At 41.9% G+C, this 25,361-nt stretch overlaps 1 protein-coding gene across 6 annotated transcripts in view; it reads left to right on the plus strand.

The window, feature by feature from the left end:
• Positions 1–25,361, plus strand: part of MTMR2 (myotubularin related protein 2) — a 62,543-nt gene that overhangs the window by 15,666 nt on the left and 21,516 nt on the right. For all 6 annotated transcript variants that reach the window (XM_058832928.1, XM_058832961.1, XM_058832946.1 and 3 more), the window contains 3 exons: positions 6,102–6,207; positions 21,884–21,959; positions 25,193–25,287. In XM_058832928.1, coding sequence (XP_058688911.1) covers positions 6,102–6,207; positions 21,884–21,959; positions 25,193–25,287 — 277 coding nt within the window. The remainder of the gene's footprint in view (positions 1–6,101; positions 6,208–21,883; positions 21,960–25,192; positions 25,288–25,361) is intronic.

The raw sequence follows: 25,361 nt of genomic DNA on the forward strand, positions 1-25,361 counted from the left end.
TTGCTACCCTCATGGTACCCAGTCTCTTTCTGTGTAGGATTTACTTGTCCTCAGGAAGGTGTATATAATTTACATTCTTGCTGATCAGGAATATAGTAGAATGACTATATGTATGCTTTATGTTTTTGCTGAACAGAATAAGGCACACTTCTAAGAGCTTGCTCAGAAATGACCAATCTCAGTAATTACAGGTTGAGATGATTTAGCCAGATCACACCTCATATTCATTCTGTGACTTCTAAGATTTTACCGGAAGTTGTTGCTTGGTTTTAAGTGATACATGAAATTGGTTGCTGTGACTTTTTTCTTGAGTCACACGACTTAAGAGGTTGCATGGAGCGGTCATCCTTTGGCCTGATGTTCACAGAAAGCTTTTCATAGAGATCTAGTAGGACTTTTTCTTTCCCCTGGAGTGTGAAGACACCAAAGTAAATTGTCCTGGGTTTGGAGTATGAAGAATGTTGTATTCAGTTCCCAACAGCAGGGGTAAAGGTACAGGTAAGAGAGCTCAGACCTGCAGAAATAGTGCATTTATTTGAATCAGGTTAAAGCTTCAGGGCTTCATGGTTTGGTTTTAGCAGTTTCTTTGCATCTTTGTGCTTATCTTCTACCTTACTTGGGTTCACTGTCATGCTCAGATCCTCACAAAGTTAAATCGCCCTCTTCAAAAGTTCGTACTTACGCTTTCTACTTCCAGGGAAAACTATTGCTTCTCTATGCTAGGAAAGAAAGAACTTCATAGTCAAACTCTTAGTGTAACAATTGCCAAAATAAATGGCAACTACAAGTTTTCTTTCTCTTCCTCACTTTTCTTATATACCACATGTTTTGCATTGCAGGGAGATTGTCTTGTATCATTAATGGCAAATGCCATTTAATGATAATTTTTGAAGTAGCTTAAGACTTTATCATCTGTTTCACCTGCAATATTTCCCCTGCATGTTCATAGTTAAACAGGTCAAGTTCCTGCATCACAAACACTTCTGTTTGCAGCTTCTTTCTATCTTTGTTGACAGTTCAAGCTCAGCACGCTGGCATACCTTCAATTCTGCTACGGGTGCAGTAATACCTTTCAATTGCCTGAACAGGAACCACCGGAGGGCATCAGTCTGAGTCTGAATTACATTTGAAAACCATCTGGCATATTGTGGGATAGTCCTAATAATAACAATGAACACTTTATCAGGAGTTGAGTCACTGTGTTCAGTTTCCAGTGTAATACTCTTATTAGTTGTATGTATGCATTCCATATAGCCAAAGGGTTACTACTGCATGGAGACATTGTATAAGACCATTGTGCCAACAGCTTGCATTTGGATTCATTTATCATTCAAAATCTGGCTATAAAGAAAAACATTTGAATAATAAAAATAATTACCAAGATGAAAGACACAGATTGAGTGTTAGTTGCATCCTAGACTTGTTTCCTGCTTTGCTGTGGGGGAGAAATGAGGAGTAGATAGGGATGGAAGTCACAGGAGTAAGGTGCTTTCACTGAAGGTGCTTTTGACCTATTGAAGGGGGTCTCTTTTTGTACTTAACATAGACATCCATCAGCAAGGACAATGAGGAACTGCCTGGGCCTAAAGCATGGGGAAGAGAAGAGCTCCTGAAGGTCCTTGGTCTTCCCTGGTTCCTCACAGAAGCTCACTTATTTTCCTTTAGGCAGAGCTCAAAGTATTTTGTGAATCTGAGTATATGTTGTTCCCCAGAACCTTAATGAGATTCAGAGATAATACTGTAATTTTGCACGTTTAAATAGTGTTGAACCAGACCTTCAGCTAGCAGTGACTGGCACAGCTCTATTGATTTTTAACCCTGGCTGAGATCTGTCCAAACCTACCTGTGTTCTCAGATGTTTGTCAGGTGTCCCCAAACCCAGCACTTATATGTGCCCATCGTTCCCTGGCCAGCCCACAGGTCTGCTCTGTGTTGCCTTACTGCTGAAATGCAGGGGGTTTGTCCCTGTGAGAACAGAATGTCCTCCGTGGGGTCCTCAGCACATTAAACTGATGCCAGACATACTCGTCAGGCTGCCAAAAGTACTGCACGAGACAGCTTTAACTTTACATTGGCAAAAGCCGGGATAATGTGCAGAAGCCGTGACAGAAGCACGAGTAAATGATTTGCCTGAGATGATGCAGAAGGGCTGGTGGCAAAGCATGGAGGGAGCTCTGGTGTCCTCACCCTGAGTTTGCGTGCCGGTCCCAGGATGCTCTCCTGCTCTCCTCCACCCAAAGGCATATGAAACTGTGGTTTGAGGATCTTTGCTGTTGTATTGGCAGAAAAGGGGAGCTAAGATTGACTAAACCACCGAAACTAATAAACTTCTCATGTGCATGCAGGGACATCAGATTAATCAGTTTGCTAAGCAGTGGAGCTGGAGCTGTGCAGCTGCCTGACAATGATAAGAGGAGGGAGCTGCAAACCAGCAGCCTTTCTGCTGTCTGCTCCTTCTTTCCATGTCAGCTCCCTGGAAATGGCAGATGAGGAGAACAGAGGTAGCAAGCCAAACACATGCAACCTCTGCATACTGTGCTGAGCTGCATAATCCTGGGCTATTGTTCACTGTGTCTACAGGCATTGCTTCCCAAAAGCTCCCACTGCTGTCACTGGAGGGAAGCTTCACTGCTGGTTTTCAGGAGCACAGGGACATTGGTGTGGGGAGCTTTTGAAAATCTACTTCTAAAATGCAAATGCTTTCCATCTTTAACAGCCACTTGAATCCAAGCGTGAGCAACAAACACAAAACACTTTCACAGCTCAGACATGCTGTGGATTATGGTTCTCCCCCTTTTCCCTTTTTCTTTTTCCCTTGCATAATGCTGTTTGCCCCTTAGTTTGGCAAAGTGAAATTAATTAACAATTTCATAAAAATCTTTGGTCTACAATGATTAGATAATCACTGCTTGTGTATTAAGCAGTCAGTGGGACTGTATGCAGGCAGAGAAGTTGTGTCAGGAGAAAAACCGGTGAAATTTTGATCCTTTTGTTAGCATTCTCCCTCCCTGTGAGCTGTTCAGAGCAGGTTGGACAGAGCTCTTGGGAGCTGTTTGGGTCTAGCTGTGGGGCAGAGAGACTTGCACACTCCACTAAACCTGTCCAGTCTTTCCAGCTCGATGCAAATGCTTCTACCAGTAGATTACTGTGATTTTGCAGTTGTTGCTTGGTTGAGTAAGCTGTCCTGTGTGGGGTACAGGGCCAGTTCAGCTGCTGCTGTGCCCTGGCTTAGGTACTTACACCTGTGCTAAAGGACTTGTAAACCCAGCAGAGTTGCTGACCTTTAAAATGCATTTAAATACACCAAAGTGTGGGCCCTGAAAGGGGAGGGAGCTAGAAGGCATGGCTTCTGGAGGCTTACCCTGAACCTCTGGCTCCCCCGGCTGGAGCCGGTGTGGGAGAAGGCACAGTAGGGACCCAGGGACAGGAGTCAGGCTTGTCACACAATAGTCAAGGCATCTATAGTATCTGCTTGCTCTTCATTGGTAACTTTAAGTACCTTTGGGTACCTTAAAGTACACTAAGTACCATCTCTGTGCTGCTCTGTGGAATGATTGTTTCTTTTTTTTTAACATGATTTTAAAAATCAAGATAATTAAATGGGTGCAAACATGAGGGTGAACACTTGGAAAATGAAGACTGACCATACAGAAACGAGGCTGAAAGAAGTTTCAAGGGAGCACATAAGGGGTCTGAGCTCGTTTAAGTAAAGTAATGTAAAAATGTGGTTTAGTGCTAAGCCTAATTTAGCATGCCTGCAGGCTGCTGTGCGCAAAGTGTTCTCAGCCTTCCTCATCATCTCCAGATACAGATTCCTTCCCTCTCTGTGCTGCATCTGATGATTTATATAGCCATGTAATGAATCCAATCAGCCTTGTTACCCAACAGAAGACTCTCTTCATGTTTATTAATAGTTTACTGCCCCATCAGATCAGCAGATTGTGCATCCCATGATGCCCATCCAGCACAATGGAGATGGCAGCAGTGTGTAGTCTGGGTTGAGAGGAGAGGGGAATGTGAGCAGCCCATCAGCAGCAGCAGACACTTTATATCAATTTTGTTGTAATGTGAAACTATACACAAATTCAGTGCTTATATTTGGCCTTTTCATTTACAGCAACGGGAGGTTTTGCAGATTCAGTTCTTACTGTTCTAGTGTAAGATAATTTTCTGCCCCAGCAGAGCCTGTAGGGTGGCTGTGGCATGAGTTATATGCACAAGTGCCACTGGCCATCTGGAATTATATGAGTTTACCTGGCAACACCGGAGGAGTTGAGCACATTGGAAGGCTGAGTGATTAGCTGTTGAACCTTTTACAAGTGCATTCAGTGGATCGATTGTGCTAATCGATTGGCACACCAGTGTCATTTCTGTTAAATAACTTTTTACTGTTCCTAAAGGCTCCATTTTGAAGTTTCTACCTCATAGGATGAAAGAGACAGTGCTCTTTAATTCTTGAGCAGACAGGACTAACTCCCAGCAAGAGCCCAATTTCTCTGTAGTCCTTTTTGTTTTTAACACTCCCTGTGCAACACTTTGCCAAAGTCCAAAGAATAGAAATAAAAATGGAACATTTTGGCCTTTTGGTGGCTATCAGCATCAAAAAGATTTTCAGAAAATTACCAAATCTCCAGGCCCTTTGGAAGCTCCGATGCAGCTATTTCTAGGTTGTCACATGTCTAATTAATATAAGTAGTTATGGTAATACTCCTGCTGGTATTCTGCTTTGGCCAAGGCTAGGCTTCCAAGTCTGATAGCTGATCCTTAGGAGTGTCTTTACAGCCAGCTAAAGCCTTTCTAGGGTTGGTAAGATTGTGGGAATTAACTGGCACAGGTAGCATTTATCACTATGTACAGTGACTTCAGGCAGTAACGTTGTACCACATATGATCTTTCATTACAGTCATCTGGGGTTTTAAAAGACTTAGTAACAAATGCTAATTTTAAGTAACTAGGGTTCTAGGAGAGGTTGCAGCATAAAAATGCTGTAAAATATAAACTTATTTTAATTGTTTAAAGCTATATTAGGAAAACTGAACAGAAAAGGAAAATTTGTTTTCCTTTGTTATTTTGCAAATCACATTTTATATTACCAGAGATGTATGCTGGGAGAGTCTTTTTAATTCTCCTCAGCTTTGTACGTATCCTTGAAGAAGAAAAGTTGTGTGTGATGAAAAGAGTTTTAATTCTGAATTTCTTCCACCACTGTACAGCTGCGGTTGGAGCTGTGCTGGCGTGAGTTCAAGAGTCTGTCTGTTTTCATCCCCTTGCAGCACACTAATATCTCCCATCTGAAGGGCTGAAATGGAGGCCCTTAGTTCTGTAGTTTCTGTAATTTAGGATTTGATCCAGTACTAAGGAAACTTGCCCATCCAACCATCCAGGAGTCAGTCTGACAGTCTCCCTCTCACCACCTGAGCTGGGACCAAAGCCCCTTTGCAGCTACACACCCCACACTCACAGGCAGACCAGGTTTCTGTGCTGTCTTGACCCCAGGTTTCCCGTAGGTGTCTTAGACACCCTAGTCCTTCAAGTAATTTAATCACGGTACAATAACAAATTAGCAAAATAGCAGCTTGAGCTGGTGCCTCTGAGGAGGGACCCCAAACAAAGGAAACCCAGGGCTTTTATACCCTGACAGTCTAAATGAAGGAAGGTCTGGGGTTCAGTGGCTCCTGCTGTGTCTCTGAGTGTCACCTGGCCACGCTGCAGGTCCCCAGGCCCTTCACTGTGCAAAGGGTTGGCAGTTCTGGCCTCTTGGCTCGGGCTCTCGCCACACACAGCTCAACCTGCAGCTCCACTGCAGCTGCTCACCCAGCTTGGGGCACTGAGCATGTTCCTCAGCACAAACTGGTGGTTGTGTTAATGTTGGCTCGGTCTGAGCTGAGCTTTAGTAATGAGTTTTGTGCATTATGGTAATTCCTGGTAATGGCAAGTAGAACAGGTTCTCTTAAAGCACTGCTGAGGGCTGACTAACTGAGAGTGGAAAGGGTAGGAATAGTGAAGAGTGCCTGATATGACTGTAAGCAAGTGGCTCAACTTGTCAGCTTCTGAACTTGCTTGAGCATAGTTTTGATACACTCTGGTGTTTCTCTTTATAGCGCTTCCACGTCGCAGTCGGACCATTCCACTCACACCAAATCTGCTTCTGCTTTGTCATCTGACTCCATCTCCACCTCAGCAGACAACTTCTCTCCAGATTTAAGGGTATGTATGTTTTGTCTTAAAAAATACAAAAATACAAAAATGTGACCTCTTTCAGAGAACATCTTGCTTCTGTGAGTTGGCTATGGTAAAATAACGTCAGCTTTCAGTAATGCCAAAATATATTTAGCCAAATTACTGAAAGGACCCAAAGTCAAACAGGTGAAATTGAAGTTTATTCTCTACCGTGTGATGTCCTTCTTTATAAGGTTGTTTCTTGTAATAGCTGACTCTGCAATCCTCACTTGGAGATGAATTTTCAGAGCCACTCCATTTTCTTTTAGGTGCTTTAAGTAAGTGAAATCCTCAATCTGTCAGTTCTATATACTTTTTCTTCCTGTTATGTGTATATATATGTATACAAGGTGTTCTGTCTTGAGAGTTTCTGCTTGTTTGTAAACACTGAGTCCTTGGAAGTACCTTCTTTCAGAGAAAGATTGCAATCTCCAAGCTGATAAAAATAATCTTCTGTCACAATGAATTTCTCTGACATAAAAAAGATCCAAACAGGGCTCTTTTAAGTCTATTAGATTAGTTAATTATAAATTCAGAGTTCTAGTTCAGTGTCACAGAAGTTCTGAAAGCTATCTGTATGTTCCTCTTATGAAACCAAGGGGTTTGTTGATATAGCTTACCTTTAAAAAAATAAAGTCCCCGAGTATAAAACTTTTGGTACTGGTACATTCTAGTAATAGCTTGAGCAATTCTCAGCTGTGGTTGAGAGTCTTTGTAAAACGTAAACATGGTAAAATTGCATAAAAATCTCTGAGTACAAAGCTAATTCCTTTGACAACCATGGTGATTTTTCATCCCGTGAGTGTTGTCTCAGTCATCCATAATTAATAACAGAGTCCACCTGTTCGTAAGTGACAAGACTATGAAGGTTTCTTTCTAAAGGCAGCTTATTAGCCAATTTTAAGCTAAGATTTAGAAATTAATCAGTAGTTTATGTGCATTCTATGATAATTTGCACCTTTTGCCTGTGGATACAAAAAATTACCTTCTGAACACACCTGAATATGGAAATTTGTAATATGTCTCTAGTTTTTCCCTTGTGAAGTCAGGGTGTTCAGTCACTCTAATATACAGAAAATGTCATTTCTAGGCTGAGGCTAAGTGGTTTATTGATCTGATTAAATAAGACTGCAAATTCTGCTAAAGCTCTAGCTGTATAATATTATATTATATATATAATATTATAAAATAATAAACTCACTTTCTCATATTTTTTTTCTGAAGTTTGCATATGTGGAGTTCTTTTTCAGTTTTGATGCACAACTCGTCTTCTCACCACAGTTTTTGTGACACTTGAGGACTACCTTTAGAAGTGGAGGACAAGCCAATATTTCCTTTTTAGAACTGAAGTCGCCTTTCCCTTCTAGTGGTTAAGACGCCTCAACATGTTTTCCTTGCAATCCTGATTGTGTCTTGTGATTATTTCCTCACTTTTGTCACCTTATCTGTGTGAGCTGTAAGCTGTCTGGGTAGGGATTCCAGCTCTCATCAGTTTGTCTGGTTTCCCATTCAACAGGGCCTCTGTACTCACTAGCAATCAAAAACAGTGGAATGTTCCACAGAGGAATGTTCAGCTGCATGAGAGATTTTTTTTCAAGCAGAAGATGCCTATGTGTTCCTGGAGGTCATTAGGAGACCATAATTTCATGCTGTGCCACAGTTCCAGTAATATGCAGGAGTGATTTCTTCACAGCCTGCCCACTTTTTCTGTTTCTAAGCAATCTAAAGTTCTGCTTTGGTTGGAAAAAATACTGCTCCTCTTTCATGTTAAAGTAGTGTTTCAGGAGAGATGGCAAAGCAGGGGACTACTTATTTGCAATAAAGTCACTGCAGGCTAAGTGTGAGCACCTGCTTCTGCTGGAAAAAGGCTTTTTGCTCTCCACCTGCATCAACTCTGTGTGAACACAAACTGGGCACATGCCTTCTGTGCTTCACCTAAAGCTTACTCTTGCAGAGGTGCTGTGAGTGGCTGCAGTGCAGCTGTGTGTAGGTGTAAAGCTGGGTCATTCCTTTACACTCGAGTGGCTGCTTGTCAGTGGTAGGCAGACCTGGAGAAAATGCATTCCCATGCTCCTACTTGTATTTGAGGATAGGGAGAAAGGGGCAGTTTCCACTCCTACAGGTTGATTTCATTCTCCTAGAGGAGCTCATGCATTCATCATTTCAGTCCTCATTCCTGAGAGTGTCTTGTGCTGGGGAGCAGTTCTTGGGGGTCAGATGATCTCCTCTCTACTATACAGCCTCTCATGTTGGTGTTGCCAGTGCAACTGCAGACCCACCATTTGTCCTCTAATCATCACTGTCTGTGCTGGAGTGTTACTGTTTGATCCCTGGGCTTCCTCTTGCAGCCTGATGCCAGCTCCCAAAGGGAACAGTAATTATGAGTGGTGGTCGGCTAATGCTGATTTCTTTCAGGTCTTAAGTCAAGGACAACGGATATTCTTTTCCGGGGCTTGTCATTCTTTGTCTGGTTTTTCTCAAATTGACATCTCTGCCATGTGACAGTTCCATAAGTTTTGAAAGTCAGTTCTGTGAGAGATTTTTTTAAAATTCTTGATTGTTTTTGTTATTTTGTTTAAATTTTCTGAGATGTGGCCTTGCCTTGGATACTGCAGATGAGGCAGTGCCATTGACTGATACGGTGGCATGAGTGTGTTCTCTGCTCTAATGCTTTCCTTACACACATGGGCACCTTGTGCACCTTTCATTGGCACAAGACAACATGAACTCCCAAGTGTTACCAGGTACTGAGATTTGAGCTAAGCATCTCATTACTGTAGGACAAAAAGAGGTCCCACATTGTTCCTGAAAGAATGTAAGAGAACAAGCCCTGCAGAGGGAACTGATGCATTTTGTGGTAGCTCTGTGGTATGGGTGGCAAGTGCCTGGGCTATGCAGTATTCTCACAGGAAAGTGTTGCATCAGTTAGCTTTAAGAGGCTGAAAATAAGCTTTTCAAGATTTTTACATGGATATGCCAGTTATGGGATTGTGATCTTGTTGTGTGTTTAAACTTTTCCTGCTAGAGTGAGTTGCTACGTGGATTCAGCATCACTCCTACCTCTATTTGGTCTCTGCCTCTGCGTGTGCATTGGCTCAAATTTAGGAATTAAATTTCTATGACGATGGAAAAACACTTTGTGATAGCTACAATTAGCACTCTCTTTTTCTGTGGGGAATTTTTAGAAGAATGGTAGGCGTCCATTGGGAGGAGGGAACCAGGGGAAGGACCCACCTAATTTCTTGCAGTCTGTGCCTGCAGTTTTCTTTTAGAGTGCAATTAACACTCTGTGTGTGTGCATGCATGTGAGTAATGAGGTAAATGAGACAACCACTGAGGATTCCTACTGAATGCATGTGCAGTATTTTTCCTAAATCTTTCTCCAAAGTATTTAATAATAACCTTTATGAAGGTTAGGGTTTGGGTTTTTTTTTAAATGTATATTGAGCATGTCAGTATCTGGAACTGAGATTAAATTACCTTTCCAGTAGAAAGTTTACAGAATTTTCACTTCATAAACTAACTCTAAATAACTTTTGGCTGCTTCAGTTTGTTTCATAGGGAAAAAAAAAAAAAAAAAAGAGGGAAAAAAAAAAAAGTTAAAAACCAACAAACTCAAACCCCAACAGAAAAACAATGAAGTGCTCTTAGATTCTCTTTCCACCCCCTTCCTGATCTCAAATCCAAAGCTGTTTAGAATTGATTTAGAGTATATACTCTTGAAGGTATTTTTTAGCAAATACACTGCCATATGTTTTAACATAAGTTACAGATCAGGCAAGAACAGTATTGAAGTAGTTGGAAGTGAAAATGGTGTTGGAAATCCATAGATACTTTGTAATTTGGGTTGAGATGTTAAAGCCACCTTAAGTCCAACTTTGCCAGAGGGATTGGAGTGTATAAATAGCTGTTACAGACCTGGAAAGTTGGTGGTTAATAAAATACAGTGAGTTTCTTGCTTCTAAGTCCTGTCGGCAGTATTTTCTCTTGTGCATATGAGGAGATCTGTCTGTGCATTTTATACTTAAGTCTTCTTGCTGATGCTCTATCTTTTATCAGTAGGGATTTTCATTTTTAGGTAGCTGTTGCTTTATAGGATAATGCCTGAAGTTTTCCATGTTCAAAGCTTTGGAGTAGCTCTTATAAAAGGGTTGGATCCTGTTCATTTGCAGTTGAGTAGCAATGGATATGGCCAGCAGAGCCTGCTGACATTTGCTTTAAGAACAGTACCTTTGCCTGAAAATTTGTTAAGGCCTGTTCTGTTTGGTTTTGGACTGTATGCAGGAAAAGCTTAAACCAAAGGATGGAATCTCATATGTTTTCTTTATATTGCTTCTTGCACCTACAGAGTAGGAAACCACAGCAGGTCTGTGTGTCACCTGCTTAGCTATGCACCCTTCAGAAAAAGTTGTTTAAATCTTTGTCGTTAGCACTGTTGTGACCACTAAGCCATTCTCCCCTTTGAGGGCAACAGTAAGATCCACAATTCTTGATACTCTCGGAAGTCCAGAAAAAATACTGTACAAGCATATGACCTTCATGACCGTTTGTTCCCTGCATAGTGATTTTCCTCTTTAATATATGAGGAATTGGTGGATTTACAGTAGGTTTATGCATGAGATGCAAGAATATTATTGTAGCATTCCCAGGACTTGAAGGTTAGAAATGGGAAGAAACAGAGTGGCTTGTGTAACCTTCATTTGTTATCTATTACATGTATGGTCAGGGACTATAGAAAAGCCCATGTGGTTTATTTTGTAAGATACATAACTGGTGCATGACAAAAGGTATATGAAGGAGTATTTCCTTCCAAGACAGTAAATAGATACTGTTGCTGTCTCCTTAGGTTTCCTGGATTAAATGTGTTTGGGCAAGCCTGCATTCAAGGTAGCCAACCATAATTCCTTTGCGCTCAATAGAAGGACATAGATCATTTATGATCTGATCTATCTCAACTTTAAGGATATGCCCATGTTATGTGAGAATGTCATGGAGCTGAGCTAGAGAAGTCCTTGGTGCAGATGTTGGGAACATACTTTGAGGGGCAGCAAGTGATTTCTATGGATCCCAGCTTTAACTGGGCTTAAGTAAAGGTGTAGTTTTATCTGGTTTGAGAACCTAATGTGTTTCTCTTCTGACTGTGGAGAGAGTGCAGAGTAATATCTCCAGATGTAAACTTGTAAATTTGAGGTAAATCCTGTCCCTCAGGTGATACTGGGCAGGATTAATTGGAATGCCAGTCACTGACTTTGCCACCTTTGTCTTGCCTTATTCTAGCTTTAGTGCAAAGTAGCTTAGATTAGTTTTGTGTAAAACACGTATATTGTTAGTAGAAAAACATATTGAAAAAAGATGTGATTCCCCCCCTCCATCCTTTGCTGTAAATCACCAAAACTAGCCTCAGTTAGCTTTTCCATTACTATCTCCCTGCCAATGCAGGAAGTGTGTCAGGCTTTGGTTATGTGTAACACATGTTCAACAAGAGCTGGGTTTAGAGAGTGACATAACGTTTTAAACTCTAAGCACTCATTTAAGCAATGTTTTTCAGTTTTGATTTTAAGGGACTTTTCTGTCAGTGGGTAATGCTAGCTTGGAAGCACTAAATCATGACAAAACCTCTGCCTAAGCTTCTCCATGGTAGTTGAAGACTTTCTGCCCTGCCAGTCGGCTCTGTGATAATATATGGAGATAAATATTCCTGTTTTAGACTGACCCTTGACTCTTTGCATAGGACTGCCTGTAAGCAGCCTAGTTCATAGCAAATGCAAAGATGTCTTCCATGTTGGGGGGTTTCCTTCCTGGTGCACTGGACTGTGACTGCTATTAAGTTGCAGACTGTATTGCACAAGCCACCAGATGGTGAAGATAATTGACCTGTGGTCACAAAACACTTGGCTAGATGCAAGCTGGTGATGCAGCAGTGAAATTGAATAAACTGTTCATCTTTTTACTGTCACTGTATGAGGACTTGACCGTATATCTCTCTGCATCATTGCTCGGTTCCGTTCTCACATGGAGGTACTTCACGTTTTCGTGTGACTGTACAGGAATAGAAGCTATGCAGGCAGAAGTGGCCTTTACCTGACCTGCCAGTAGTATTTCCAAAGGTCCCTTTGTACACAGGGATGCAGTCCAAGGGCCAAATCCAAGAACAGGCAGTGCTCTTTGTTATCAAAGGTGTCAAACAGAGGGACTTAAAGAGCAGCAGAAGAGAAGTAAGGAAGTCTTACAGGAAAACATATTTTAACTGTCTTGAAATTCTGATTTTGACCATACGAATTGCGTGTGTGTGCCTGGGGGAAATGGGCTCCCTTTCTTTGGAGCGTTAAGCTGTTGATGAACAAAGGCACAAAGGACTGGTTCTGGAGAATGAATGATGCTCTTGTCCATAAGCACAGTCATACCAGGACAGCCCTGTCAGTGAGTGGAATTTAGCCCCTGCCATTGCCACATTTTTTGAGGACTACAGTTTATAGTAAATGGTGCCTATTTCATAAGAATTATAGTATTTTTATGTAAACTATATATATATTAAAATATCCCAAGATGTGGAAAATCTTGGTCCCCTCCTTGCACCTCTCCCCAGTAAGTCCTTTTCTGCACCTCCCACTTTCAAGGAAACAAACCCACAGAGTAGTCAGCCTCTGGGTTGAAAAATACTGATTTCATGCAAATTAGATAGGGAAAAAAGCCAGATACAGTCAGTTTTCTGTTTCCTTTACATGGAAATAATACTCCCTAAGTGCTTATCTAGTTAGAAAAGAGCAAAGACAGCAAACATCACTAATTTTTCTTATATAGAGGTACCTAAATGCTCAAATATGAAGTAAGGCACAGTGAAAGAAATCTCTGGAAGTATTTATGATTGCCATCTATTAGGAATGGAAAGCTAAAGAGAATAAGCAAATGGCCTTCATATGTTCTCAAAAGTATTTTCATCTCTTCCTAATCGACTGCCGTATTTCTCCTAGCTACAAAGTGCAAGAATTTTCTTTTTGTTGAGTAAAACCAGGTAAGAGGTAGCTTCCCCCCCTGCCCCCGTTAGATACAGTTTTGTAAACTGAAGGACAGATCAGGCAGGAATGAACAAGCATGGTATTTAAAGGGAGTACATGGATTTGTGATTACATGCAGTGCCTGCCAAGATTTGATTTTCTGTAGATGTTTTTTGCACGGAATGCAACATCTTTGTTCTCCTCTGTATGATTATTTTCTCATTATAAATATATAATTATCTGGATCAAACTCGAAAGTGAAATTCTTAGTAATGACGGCAATATTCTGTGACTTATTTTAGTTGGTAGAATTTATAAGTCACTGTTTTTGGTCAGAGTGTTTTTCTGTCACTTAACACTGTTGATATGAAATTCACTGAACTGGTTGAATGGTGTCCTTGAAACTTTTAATCTTCTTTTCACATTTAAGTTGTTTGCTAAACAAAATTCAGAAAAATAGAGTCAAGCTAATGTGCTGTCCAAAGTTTTTGAGCAGCTTATGGAGAACAGAGGCGTTGTGGTTTGAGACGTATGTGGAACCCTTGGCAGTGAAGAAGGTTCTGTATTAAAAAATGTTGGACTTGTCTGAATAGATAATATCTGCAACCTTCTGTGCCAGGGAGCGTTGCTGAGTTGAGTCAATGACGACTTTCTGTCAGAGCCTAATGAGAGAATTGTCTTGAGGCACCAAGCCATACAAACTTGAAGAGACAAGCCAGCCATGGTTGAGTGAGTGGCCCTCAACAATGTGTTCCTTTGAGCTTCTGAGCTTTGCCTTGTAGTTGTGCAGCGAAGGCCCAGGAGATTCACCAGCCCAGGGAGCCCAGAGAGGCTGTTCTTCATCACTGGACATTTGGGTCTGAGTGGAGAAGAGCATCGTGGAAAAAACAAAGCAGAAAACCCCAGGGAAACACTGCATGGTGACTGCTTCCTCCTGCAGAGGAGTCCCTTTATATTACCTTGGGGGCTGTATTTCTTTTTTTTAAAATACAATAATCCTCAGCTTCTTTTTAAGGATTTTCAAGGCAGTGGTAAGTAAGCAAGTGATTTCTCAAGCACTTTTATGCTTTCTCAAAACCTATATGGTAGGTAGAGATCACAGTTTGTGATTTGTTTTTTTAGATGTGTCAGGAAGGTGTAGTTAAAAGGTAGTTGCAGTGTACTTTGTATGTGATTACTGTCTTTAGAGTAGTGTAATATGTGATCTGTTGTCAGAACATTTTTTGATAACTGAAGTACTTCTTGTGTTGTTTTTTTTTTCAACCAAGCTAGGAGGCTGCCTTTGGCCAAGTGCTCTCTTAGGAGCTGAATGGGCTTGATGTGGTCTTTGGATGGTATATTTGATTCTTTGTGTACTCTTCTGAAATGATCCATGTGTCCATGGTGTTTTGTCTTTTCCCCTTTGAACTTTTAATATCCCAAAGGAATAAGACATAAAGCATTTCCCTGCAATTAATATCTTGCAGCTCTGAATGCCTCTAACATAGTTTTTCAAGCCATCTGGTCATAATCCTCAGAAAAGTCCCTGTGCCTCAGTCATGCAGAGATATTTCTGTTCTTTCCCATAGTCTTTCTGCTGTGGTATTCTTAATGATTCAAAAATAATCACCGAAGTCCATTTACTTGCTCAGTTTATGTTTTATTGCATTTCCAGTAGGATTCTTAGCACACAAATCTTCTCCAAGTACACTTGAAATAGCCGTAAATGGCAGCTGAAATTCTCCTCCAAGTAATGCAGTGTTTGCAGTCAACTAAGAATGGCTTCTGTTCCATGGTCCTGATGGTTGAGCACTGAAAGGACAGAAGCACCTTAGCAGTAAAATGCTGGGAAAAATATGCCCTTTTTCCTGTGGTAAGAAATGTTTCATTTAGAGAAGAAACCTACGCACCTGTGAGAAAATGTCCTATGCACAGTCATCTTGTTTCTGCACAGATTTGTGTCAGTTCTGCAGCTTCTGTCAATGTCAGCTGGACAGAATTAAGACTGCTGTGGGGATTTTTTTCTGTCACGAATTGAAAGAGCTTTACTATCGGTTTTGTTTTGGGTATTTTTATACTATCATTGGAGTTATGATAAATCTTGATGCAGTTGCCACAGTGGCACTGTCCTTCATTGACTGACTGATGGAAACAGCCATGAAAGAGGGAATAAATGGAGTGGCAGGGAAATTCAGGGGAAGGAATAGGTGAATGTGGTTTGAGACCCCCAAAAAGGCATTTAAAAAAAAGGCATTTAAAGCAGAGAAGCATTAGTTATGTAAGTGTATATTTTTTGCTATTAATTTACAAACAAAGTTTATAAATTAATCAAGTATGTAAAAGTAGTCGTATGGCTAAGTCATTGCACAGAGGCTGACTTCTCTTATGTGGTTTTTTGTGACAGCAGGTAAGAGCCAGCTCTGTCACAAAAGCTGTTTTTTATACCTCAGCTAAGACAACCTGTCCTACAAGCTTTGAAGTCATGCCTTTTTAAATTAAATCCATGCAGTATTTGTATCTGACTTGACTCATTCCCTGCTGCCTCTCTATACACAGTGCATTTGTACTTCTCTTAAAAGTATAGGATATGACTGCTCAGTTTTTTGTAGGTGTCCAGGAGACTGCGTTTTGCTATGCTGGCCACAAGGAAGGACCAGCATTGGGCTTTTCCCTTCCAGATCTGCACTGACATTCCTTTACCCTAGTTCTTAGCCTTCAGTTGGAAGAAAGGTACTTATCCTAAAGGTGCATCTCCTAGGTATCCTGCTTTCCACCAACTGGTACAGAGTGCCTAGGGGGACCAGCACAGATGCATATCTCCAGTTTCAGGTGAAATGGATATTCCTGGAGCTTACTCACTACCTGCCTGCAAAGTGGCAAAAATGGTGGTTAAGGAGGGCATTTAATAATTTTCCATCTTTTAAGACAAAGACATTAAAAAAAAGGGAGTAAAGAAAAGTTTAGATATGTTGAGTATAACCAGAATATTCCTAGGTAGTCCTTTAAATGTGTAACATCAGAGAGGTATTTTCCTACAGGAGATTAAACCTCTCACTTGGCTGTTGAGTTGCAATTCCATATTTCACACTTGATTTGAAAAGATACATTTTTTTGAACTCTACTCGTTCTCTCTCAGACATGTTTTTGTAAATGTACAACATGTGCTTTCTTGTCCCTGCAGCATATCTTTTACCTGTAGCTGCTGACCAGTGCATGCTCATGAAGCAGACAGAGACATGCCAAATCCGAGTGCAGGGGCTGCAGAAGCGAGGGCACTTCTTGCATGTGCAATGTTTGTCTGTACAGGCAGGTTAGATATGTTTATGTCAAGGGACCAGTTAAGCGACCGCCTTCCTGCTGTAGGAAACATAAAACCAGGACTGCGTATCTGGAACAAAAGCAGTTCCCAGCTTGGAGGGCTTGTCTTTTCAGTAGATGGAGCAGACATGCTTTTGGGGAAAGGAGTAATACAGGAGCAAGGTGTTCATGCTGTCGGGTTGAACGTGTCGTACCAGTGCTGTGGCTTTATGCACAAAAGCTCTGTTCAAAATGTGCAAAGTGACTTGGAGTGTGTAGGAGGTTACCAAGGAGAGATTAACTCAGAGGAAAGAAAAAAAAAAAATACAGAAAGGGTACATTTTAATATTGTCTAAGCCAAAAAAGATTCCTTTTGCTCATTTTTATTGTGATTCAGGGTAGAAGAATCTCTGCAGACTTGGGAAAAATATTACACAACAATTTGGTAACACAAACCTGTCTCCCCTTAAGTTGTGTGAAGCCAAACAATCTGACCTTTGTGGATTTCAGGACTCAAATATTCAGGAGAAAGTAAAAAAAGAATAACTGGTAAATGGTTAGGAGGGACCTCAGGTGCTGTCCTCGTGCATCTTCATTATCAGGAGGCTTGTGCAGTATCCGGGGATAAAATTACTCTCTCCCTGGATGGTTCAAGCTGCTCCCTCTCTCTTGCCCAGGATTTGCTTGCCTTCACTCCTGCAGTCACACCCTAAGCTAGTCCTGGCAAAATGATCCAGGTTTGAAAAAATGAAATGAAAAACTTCCATTATAAGAGCCATAGAGTGGACCCGGGCATCTTGACTGAACTAGGCAGAGAAGCAATGGCAGCACTGGCAGGGTGGGTAGGAGGAGGCAGTCCTGGCTTGGCCTCAGCGCAGGATGGGGGTTGTCAGCCAGGCTGTGCAGCATCGCTGGTAGGCAAGCACCTCACCAGGCACTACAACAGGAAAACACGGCGTCTGTTTGGTTCACAGTTAAAAAGCAGACCCTGAATTTAGAGTGTCATGTACCCTCTCAGGTCCCTCTGGAACACTGTTCAGTGGTGCACGGACTTTCAAGACCCTATGCAGAGAGTGTGCTTGCAGTTCAACTCTGTAACACCCTGGATTGGATGCAGCTGCTCAGGATGAGCTGCATGCACAAATTGTGCAGGAACATCATCCAGGAGAGGGATTTTTGTAGCAGCATGCTGGCTGCTGTGTTAGGAGGCAATGTGAATATATGGTTGGAGACACTAGCCAGAACTGCAATACTCTGAATCACAGCAGTCTTACCTTTTCAGCAGGACCTAAATCTCTTTTCCTGACCCCATACATGCAAGGAAAGGAGATGATTCTTTTGTTGCTCATATCTGGAGGTTGCCTCAAAAAACAGCAGCTTCCCTGTCTTGAGGGAAGTAGCTGGGAGGGCATGAGAGAGCTCTGCACCTTCAGCTGGGGGTGACTGTGCTGGAGCTTACACAGGGTGGGATGCTGGAGTAGAGAAGTGGTTGTTGAATGTAGCAGTGTGGGTTTGTTCTGCCAAGTCGCTGCTTGAGCAGAGGACAAAGGTAGGTGGTGGCACAAAGTCCTCACACCCTCCGAGCTGAGCCAGGACTTGTGTTTAGATTCTAAGGTACTCCCATTCTCAGAATCTTAGAGAGCTGTTTCATCTAGAGGGAGAGCTGCTGACAGGTGGGATGGATAGATGATGTTACTTAGTAAAAGAATACAGAAATAAAGGCTGTTCTGGTGTGTAACAGGCCTTCATTCCTTCAGAGATTCAGTTTCCAAGCGTAACAATTTTGTGGGGAAAAAATAACAAAGACCTTGTTTGACTTAGAGTCAAGGCAGAGTATTCCACTAGTTTTTGGTCATTGTATCGGTTTCTTACAGAAAGGGTCTTAGTTTGACAATGATTGTTGCAGAAAGAGCCGTGTGTGACTATGTCAGTGTGGTCCTATTCCTAAGTAATAATGATTTGCCCAGCTGTAGATATGTTCTTCATTGCAGATTTCTAAGAATTCTTTTTATTGCACTTCCAGTAGGAAATGAATTTAAAGGAAATTAATTTTTTAAAAGAATTTAAAAGGCTAAGGTACATGCAGGTAGCACATTTCAGCTGCAGGCATATGTGGTACCTGCCTCAATAGCATTTATGTATCAGCAGCTGCTGAACCCCCCCTGCAGCCAGGCTGCCGCAGTCGTGTCCCTGGCTCCCTTCCCTGCTTCCTCGCCTTACTGGTGCTCTTAATTTAATTTTGTAAGGTTTTCAGAGGGCTAAATTTGGGCCCAAGAGTGTTATTTTTAGAGTCTTGAAAATAGGCTAATGTACAAAAAAAGATTTTTCTCACAGTTTAATGAACCATTTTTGGATTTTGAGGGGGAGAGAAGGATTGGCAGTAAGATGGAAGGGCTTTTCATGTCATCTCCTTAGTCATATAAAGAGCAAAGGGCCCATTTATGACACTGACGTCATCTCAGATCTTCATGTGCATTGTCCCATACCATTATTTCTCCTTGATCTGTTTCCAAAACTCCTCTTCTCTTATCCACCCACTTTTCTTACCTGCTGCTGGCCCCTGTCCTTCAGTGGTGCTGCAGATGTCTTCTCCTGCCTGCTGCCTACATTTTCAGCCCCACAGATTGCATTTCCCTGAATCAATTTTATGGAGCCATTGATGGAGATGGGTTTCAGGAAAATGCCTACCGTTCATTTTTTGGTTTCTTTCAGGATGGGTTTCAAGTGCCCATGTTCCAACTGGAGGCTCACTGAAAATCTAGTGCTGAGCAGACAGTGCATAGACTGGCACAACAGAGAAGTGTTTGTCCTGGGCTTTCTAACCATGTCTGTCTCAGCCTCATGGGAAGGATGACTTGTCCAGGGGATTATGTTCTCGCACCGACTTTGAAATCATCATGGAGTCAGTGCTTTGCTACCTGATATAGGTACTGTGCTGAAGTCACTTGAGGGGTGGTGAAAATGAGTTTAGTCCTCAAGACTGTAGCAAAAAAAAAACCAACCCAACGAAATAATAAGAGGGGAGGCAAGGAGGCTGACCTTGAAGTGCTGTGCTTCCAGGAAGCCAGCTGTCTGCTGCCCTGTGTTGAGGTAAGCATAGGTTTGGATTGCTTACCCTTTCCTCTGATCCTGGAGACATCTCAGAGAACTGTGAGTGAGCAGATGGATTTTATTAGACTTACAAAAGACACTTTTTAAACTGAATAGACTTTCAACCTTGTCTTTAGAGAATAGTGTTGACATGCAGGTCCTTGTCTTTCATTCTGCTTGCCTATTCCCTCCTTCTCTCCCCCACTTGCAGGACAGTGTTTAAAGCCCACCTGAGCACTGCCCACCTCTGCCACCTCAGCAGATGTTTGTCATACCGAGTTCTTTCTATGTGTCTTACCTCATATTTGTTTTGGCTTAAGATACAGCCCAGTCCTGCAAATGTTTACAGCTGGACGTGCTCCCGCTGACATCTGCAGGAGAGCGGCGAGTCCAGCTGTTGACCGAAGTGATCCTGGCAGCAGCTGCTGCCCGCGTGGGGTACGGACCTTCTCAAAGAAGCTGTGATCGTGTTCTGAACGCAGAGTGTATTTTCACTAATGTCCTTCCAAGATGAAAGGCCAAAAAGATGACCACCACTTATGGGCTAATTAGCCAGAAGCCTCCATCTCATTTATCATAACCCAGATGTTATCCTGCAAATTTCAGGGCTGTTACTCAAGCGCAAAATTGGACGCACAGGAGTTGAGAGTGGGTCTACATCACAGGCTTTTGTAAGGGAGGTCCTCAGTCAGAGCTTTGATGGGGTGTATGATCTTTGGCCAGCACAGCTGTGCTGACAAGAAGTCCTCAGCATCGATTTCTGCTTGTTATACCAGCAAAACCTTATTTTTACTGATACTGCTGATGTGGGGGAAGAGAACTTTCCCAGCAAGTTGCTGCCACTGTGAGTTCTGTCAATGGTGACTTCTCCTTGCTCACCCTGTGGACCCCAGCCCAGCTTCTCTGGCAGCCTCCCTGGTAAGACATGATCTAAGTGGGTGCAGTTGTGAGGTTTCTGTTAGTAAGCTGGGACTGTACTTGCTTTTATTATTAATTTTTTTTTTCCCTAAGAGTCTTTTGAATGCATTTTTAAAAATGTACATCTTGTTCTCAAGAAGGCTTTGATCTTGTTAATCTTTTCATCTATGCATCAATCTGTTGTGTGAAAATGCTGGAATGTGCTCTTATTGTGGCAAGGGCTTTCTTTGGGTTTGTTTCCAATTTTTTTTGCATAGTTTAGGGAATTTTTCTTCCCTGAGGCTCTCCCTCTGGCTTGATCCTACATGAAAGTTGACCACAGACATGTCAGGTTCTAGAATGCCACGTTAGGCTATGTCTTTGAATTTTCTTTGCAAGGATTTCCTGATACCAAATTGAAACAATTACTTTTCTCTTTCCTTGCATTATAATAAAGAAAAACATTTTGGGTGAGCCTGCACATTCAGTTGTGAGCAGCAGTGAGCTCCCTCTGCCTGTCTCCACCAGGTAGGCACACACCAACCTTGAACTCAAAGTTCATGCTACAGCATGAGGCAGAGTCTGGACTAATTTACCTGCTCTGTCTGTCTGTTTGAAGAGGTTGAGCAAACTGTACTGCTGAGATTGTGGTCATTTGTCCAGTTTGAGGCATGGACATGATTAAATCTGTCTGCATTTGGCCACATAGACATAACTTTAATCTTGATCACTTCTCTCCTAGGTCTTACAGGTTTAGACTTTCTCCTAGTTACAGCCATGCTTTCCTAAAATGTCTATCTGCCCCTGATAGCAGCTGTTCCTGTGAAAACCCTTGTGTAAATGCAATCACAGGTCTGAGAAGTCATGGCCTGTGGTATAACATGAACCCAAAGAACAGTGAAGAATTGGTCATTTGGCAGCCAAAAAAATAAAATCAAAACTGTATCTCCTATATATGCCTGTCAAAATGGTACCTTTGTAACTGAGTCAAGTCAGGACTTTTGCAGTTGTGGGACCCTCACTGGGCACAGTGGAGTGACCAGGGTGTCCTCTTCAACTTTCCTCAGTGTTAAGTAGAAATTGCTCTGCTGAATAGTTGGTGTCATTGTGGTAATCGCTGAGCACTTCAACTGGGAAAGGAACTGATTCCTTTGGCTCTGTCCATACTTGTGAGAGAATTTGACTTGTGAAGGTGGCCTGGGCAAGAGAAGGCTGGAGCGTGAAAGGATACCTGGAAAGTGTGCTGCCAAAGCACAGAGCCTGGTGTTGACCTCTGAAGAGACCCTAGGCAGTACTTGAAGATCTTTCAATATTTGTTGTCCTTGGCACTGATGACCTCTAAGTGTAAGCTTCTTGCTTTGTGAGAACATAATGAATTTCTGTTTGTACTTGTATCTTTTGCCTAGGTCCTGAGGGAGGCTAATAAATTGGCTGAAATGGAAGAGCCACCTTTGCTGCCTGGGGAAACCATTAAAGACATGGGTATGTGAAGAGGAAATTCCTTGTTGTTTGCTGACAAACAGTAGAATATCCTAAGAGCAAAATATCTTGGTGGTCACTGATCAACAACAGCAAATTGCAGATGTTTTGGGAACCATGATCAGGTTGTTTCATTATTTGAGCTACTGCACGTCACATGGGCCAAGGTAACTGTGTCTTCTTTCAGCACGCAGCAAGTACAAAGCAATTCAAGACTCTTACCATGAATGATGGGGTGAATTGTACCACTCTTCATTTGCTGCATCCTGAGAGGATGTGGATCAACTGTTTCAGTTTGTCCTTGCCACAGGGTAACTTCCTAGGCTGACACAGCACAGTTATGTGTCAAATCTCTGTCATGGGCTCTAAGAAAGGATACAGTGCTTTTGCAGGGAATTTACTGTGATGTGGGATGTTTTTTTTCTTTTTTCATCCAGACCACCTGACATGCATCAGATTTGCTGATGCTCTCCATTCTGAAGGCTTGAGTAAGCCTCTTGATTAATTTGCTGTGAAAGATTTTGCATTTGCCTTTTTAACATGTTGCCTTCCTCTTAAGATGACAAGGAAGAGTGCAACTTCAGTCCTAAACATAAAAAAAAAACCCAAAAAAATGAAAATTGAAAACACTTCACAAAACAATGCACTCATCAACAACAATATAAAAACAAGCAAGAAAACCTTCAAACAGCCCACCTCAATGATTAATCTTTTTCTCAACCTCTTTCCTAAGGACTTTGAACTCGTACTCCAACCATACACTGCAGATTGATATCTAACTCACTCCACAGATATAATTAGCTCTGACAGTGAGGCAGAAGGGTTCCTAGGGAATGGTTTAAGAGATCAGAATTACCAGTGTTTTATCTGTTGGCAAATGGTGTGATGAGCCATGTAAATCTATAAGACTGGGTGGTTTTTGGAGTAGCCCAGACAGCAGCTGCCTGTTCCACCAAGAAGCTAAAGGCAGCAAAAAGGAAATCTTTGTTATTCATCAGCAATAATTGTTTCCTGTTAAGAGTGTGAAGAAAGGCAAATGTAATCCTCCTTGTATTTTACAGGGAAGGGAAGAAAAAATATTTTCAGCCAACCCAATAATCTAGGGTAAGATTGGCCTGTAAAAGACAGGAATTCCACAAGTAGGGGAATTAGTAAATGTGGCTTCCAGTTTCTTTCCCCCATATGTATTCTCTTATACATACCAAAGGCTGAGCTCATTAGGCTTTCCCATGGTGATAGCACCACCACAACCTCTCTATTATACCTGGCATTCATTCTCACAAACAGTGAAGCACTTTAATGCCTTGGAGATGCCTGTTTATCAAGTAGAGACTGCTGAAATCATACAGCTGTGGCAGGGTTAAGGTCAGACGAGCCATGTGTGTAGGTACGCTTGTACATGCGCAGTGTAATTAAGTAAAATTATTTCCTTAGGAAACCAGGCTAATAAAATGCAAATGTGAAAGGTGGTGTGGCTTACAAGCTGGCAAGGCCAGTGTTTGAGATCGTGCCTGGGGTTCCTTACCTGGAAAACATTTTTCTAGCACCTTTCCTCTTTACCCAGAAATCCTGTTCCTTTTCAGATGTAAATGCACGCTTTTCTTATTAGTGGATTTTGCTGGGGTTTTTTTAAGCATTTCAAAATTACATTTTGAGTAATGAGAACTCCAGTGGAAAAACTAGGCAGGCTGCCCTCACCCTTGTTATGCTTCCTGAGTCTGCTTTCAAACCTCTGTCAAACTAGTCTTTGAAAAGAAGTGATTAATAATTGGACACTAATGAAACACTTGGTTTAATTAGAAATGGCTATAAGCATTTTGTATTTAATTGTCCTTCAAACAAATACATGTAAATTTATGTAAGTAAATAAATAATGGAATTACTGGCATGTTTTTTATAGATATGTATATTTTATTTCTTTTTAACCAGATATTGCGTGCTACATATTTTGCTCGAAATTACTCACTTCTAATATTTTAAGGATCTTTCTCCACATCAGATCTCGAGAGTCAATGAAGACAATGCAGAAGCAGAGCTGACTTGAGGATGATTTAGTTATATTAATTGCCAGTGCCCTGGAATAAGGCAGACTTCTTCTCTTTCCCCCTCTGGGCTAAATCTCATGGGGTAAAGCTGGAAGAAATTTAGATTCCCATTCTGACCCCCAGTAGCCTCACACCTCATGTTCATGGTGGCTGTCTTCTGGGTGGGAGGCGAGCCGTCCTTCTGACACAGCCCTTGCAAAATGGGTCCCCTAGGGCTTGGGGGCTTGAGGTTATTAAGATTATCCAGGGAGCTTTTTCATGGATCTGGTAGCTCTGGCCAGTGTGTCTCCTCTGTGTTTTTGAGGGGTGTCATAACTTCTTGGTGATATTGTAAACCATTGGCTCGACACTGCCAGACAACTGCTTCAGTGGCAGAAGACGTGATAGAGGTAGGGAGGCAGCAACTTAAATCTTGGCATTTTTAATTGATATAAAACAGAAGGGCAGTTAGGAGAGGTGTTTGCTGTGGAAAGCCAGCAGCACCTCTTGCCTTTTGCTGGAATAAGTGAGAAACATTTGAGGCCTTTTAAGAAGGGGACTGTTTTGAGTCACCGTCACTCAGGCTCAAAAATAATTGAATTGTGCAGAGTAACTTGATCGCTGACTTCAGACCTAAGATCACTGGCAGCTGGGTGTTACACAGATTCATGGCTTCTGCAAATCACTGCAGCTCTGCTGGCTTTTAGCATGAGGCCCTTCGTCCCAGGGCTGACTCCATGTGTAAAGGTGGACAGAAAGACCCAAGCATCCTAAAGTCACATGTATGAGAGCTGCCTTCTCCTGCTCCTGGTGGCACAAACCATCTTGGGCACAATCCTTAGCTTTTATACAGATTGTTGTCAGCTTCAAATGTGTGCATCCAGGCAGGAGTGCTCTCCTCTTTTCATGCATGATGTTCTCAGCTACTGGCAGCAAGAGCAAACAGTTTGCACCAAACACTGGCCTGTTGACAGGGGTAGTATTTTTGTGCAAATTTAGGATTCTGGGTGATGGTACTGTCTCTACCCAAACTCTTACCTTTGCTACAGAACTGAAACTTGCAAGTTAGCTCTAGGCTAGAACCACAGATTAAGCTTGTTTTGCTTTCATGATCTGCAAGGTAGAGCCCACAATTATTGTTGCTGGCATAATTTTTCTCCCGTAAATTAACTGTGAAATTAACAGCTACTCTTTTTTTTTTTTTTCCTTAAGCTAAGGATGTTACTTACATCTGCCCCTTCACTGGAGCAATCAGAGGAACCCTTACTGTTACCAATTATAGACTGTATTTTAAAAGCATGGAACGGGTAAGCTTATGAAATAATCTGCTTTTCAATCTGTAGACTTAGGTGTTGTTTGAGAGTATTTCTGTGTGAAGTGT

This window comes from Poecile atricapillus, chromosome 1, assembly GCF_030490865.1.
Source record: "Poecile atricapillus isolate bPoeAtr1 chromosome 1, bPoeAtr1.hap1, whole genome shotgun sequence".
Classification (NCBI taxonomy): domain Eukaryota; kingdom Metazoa; phylum Chordata; class Aves; order Passeriformes; family Paridae; genus Poecile; species Poecile atricapillus.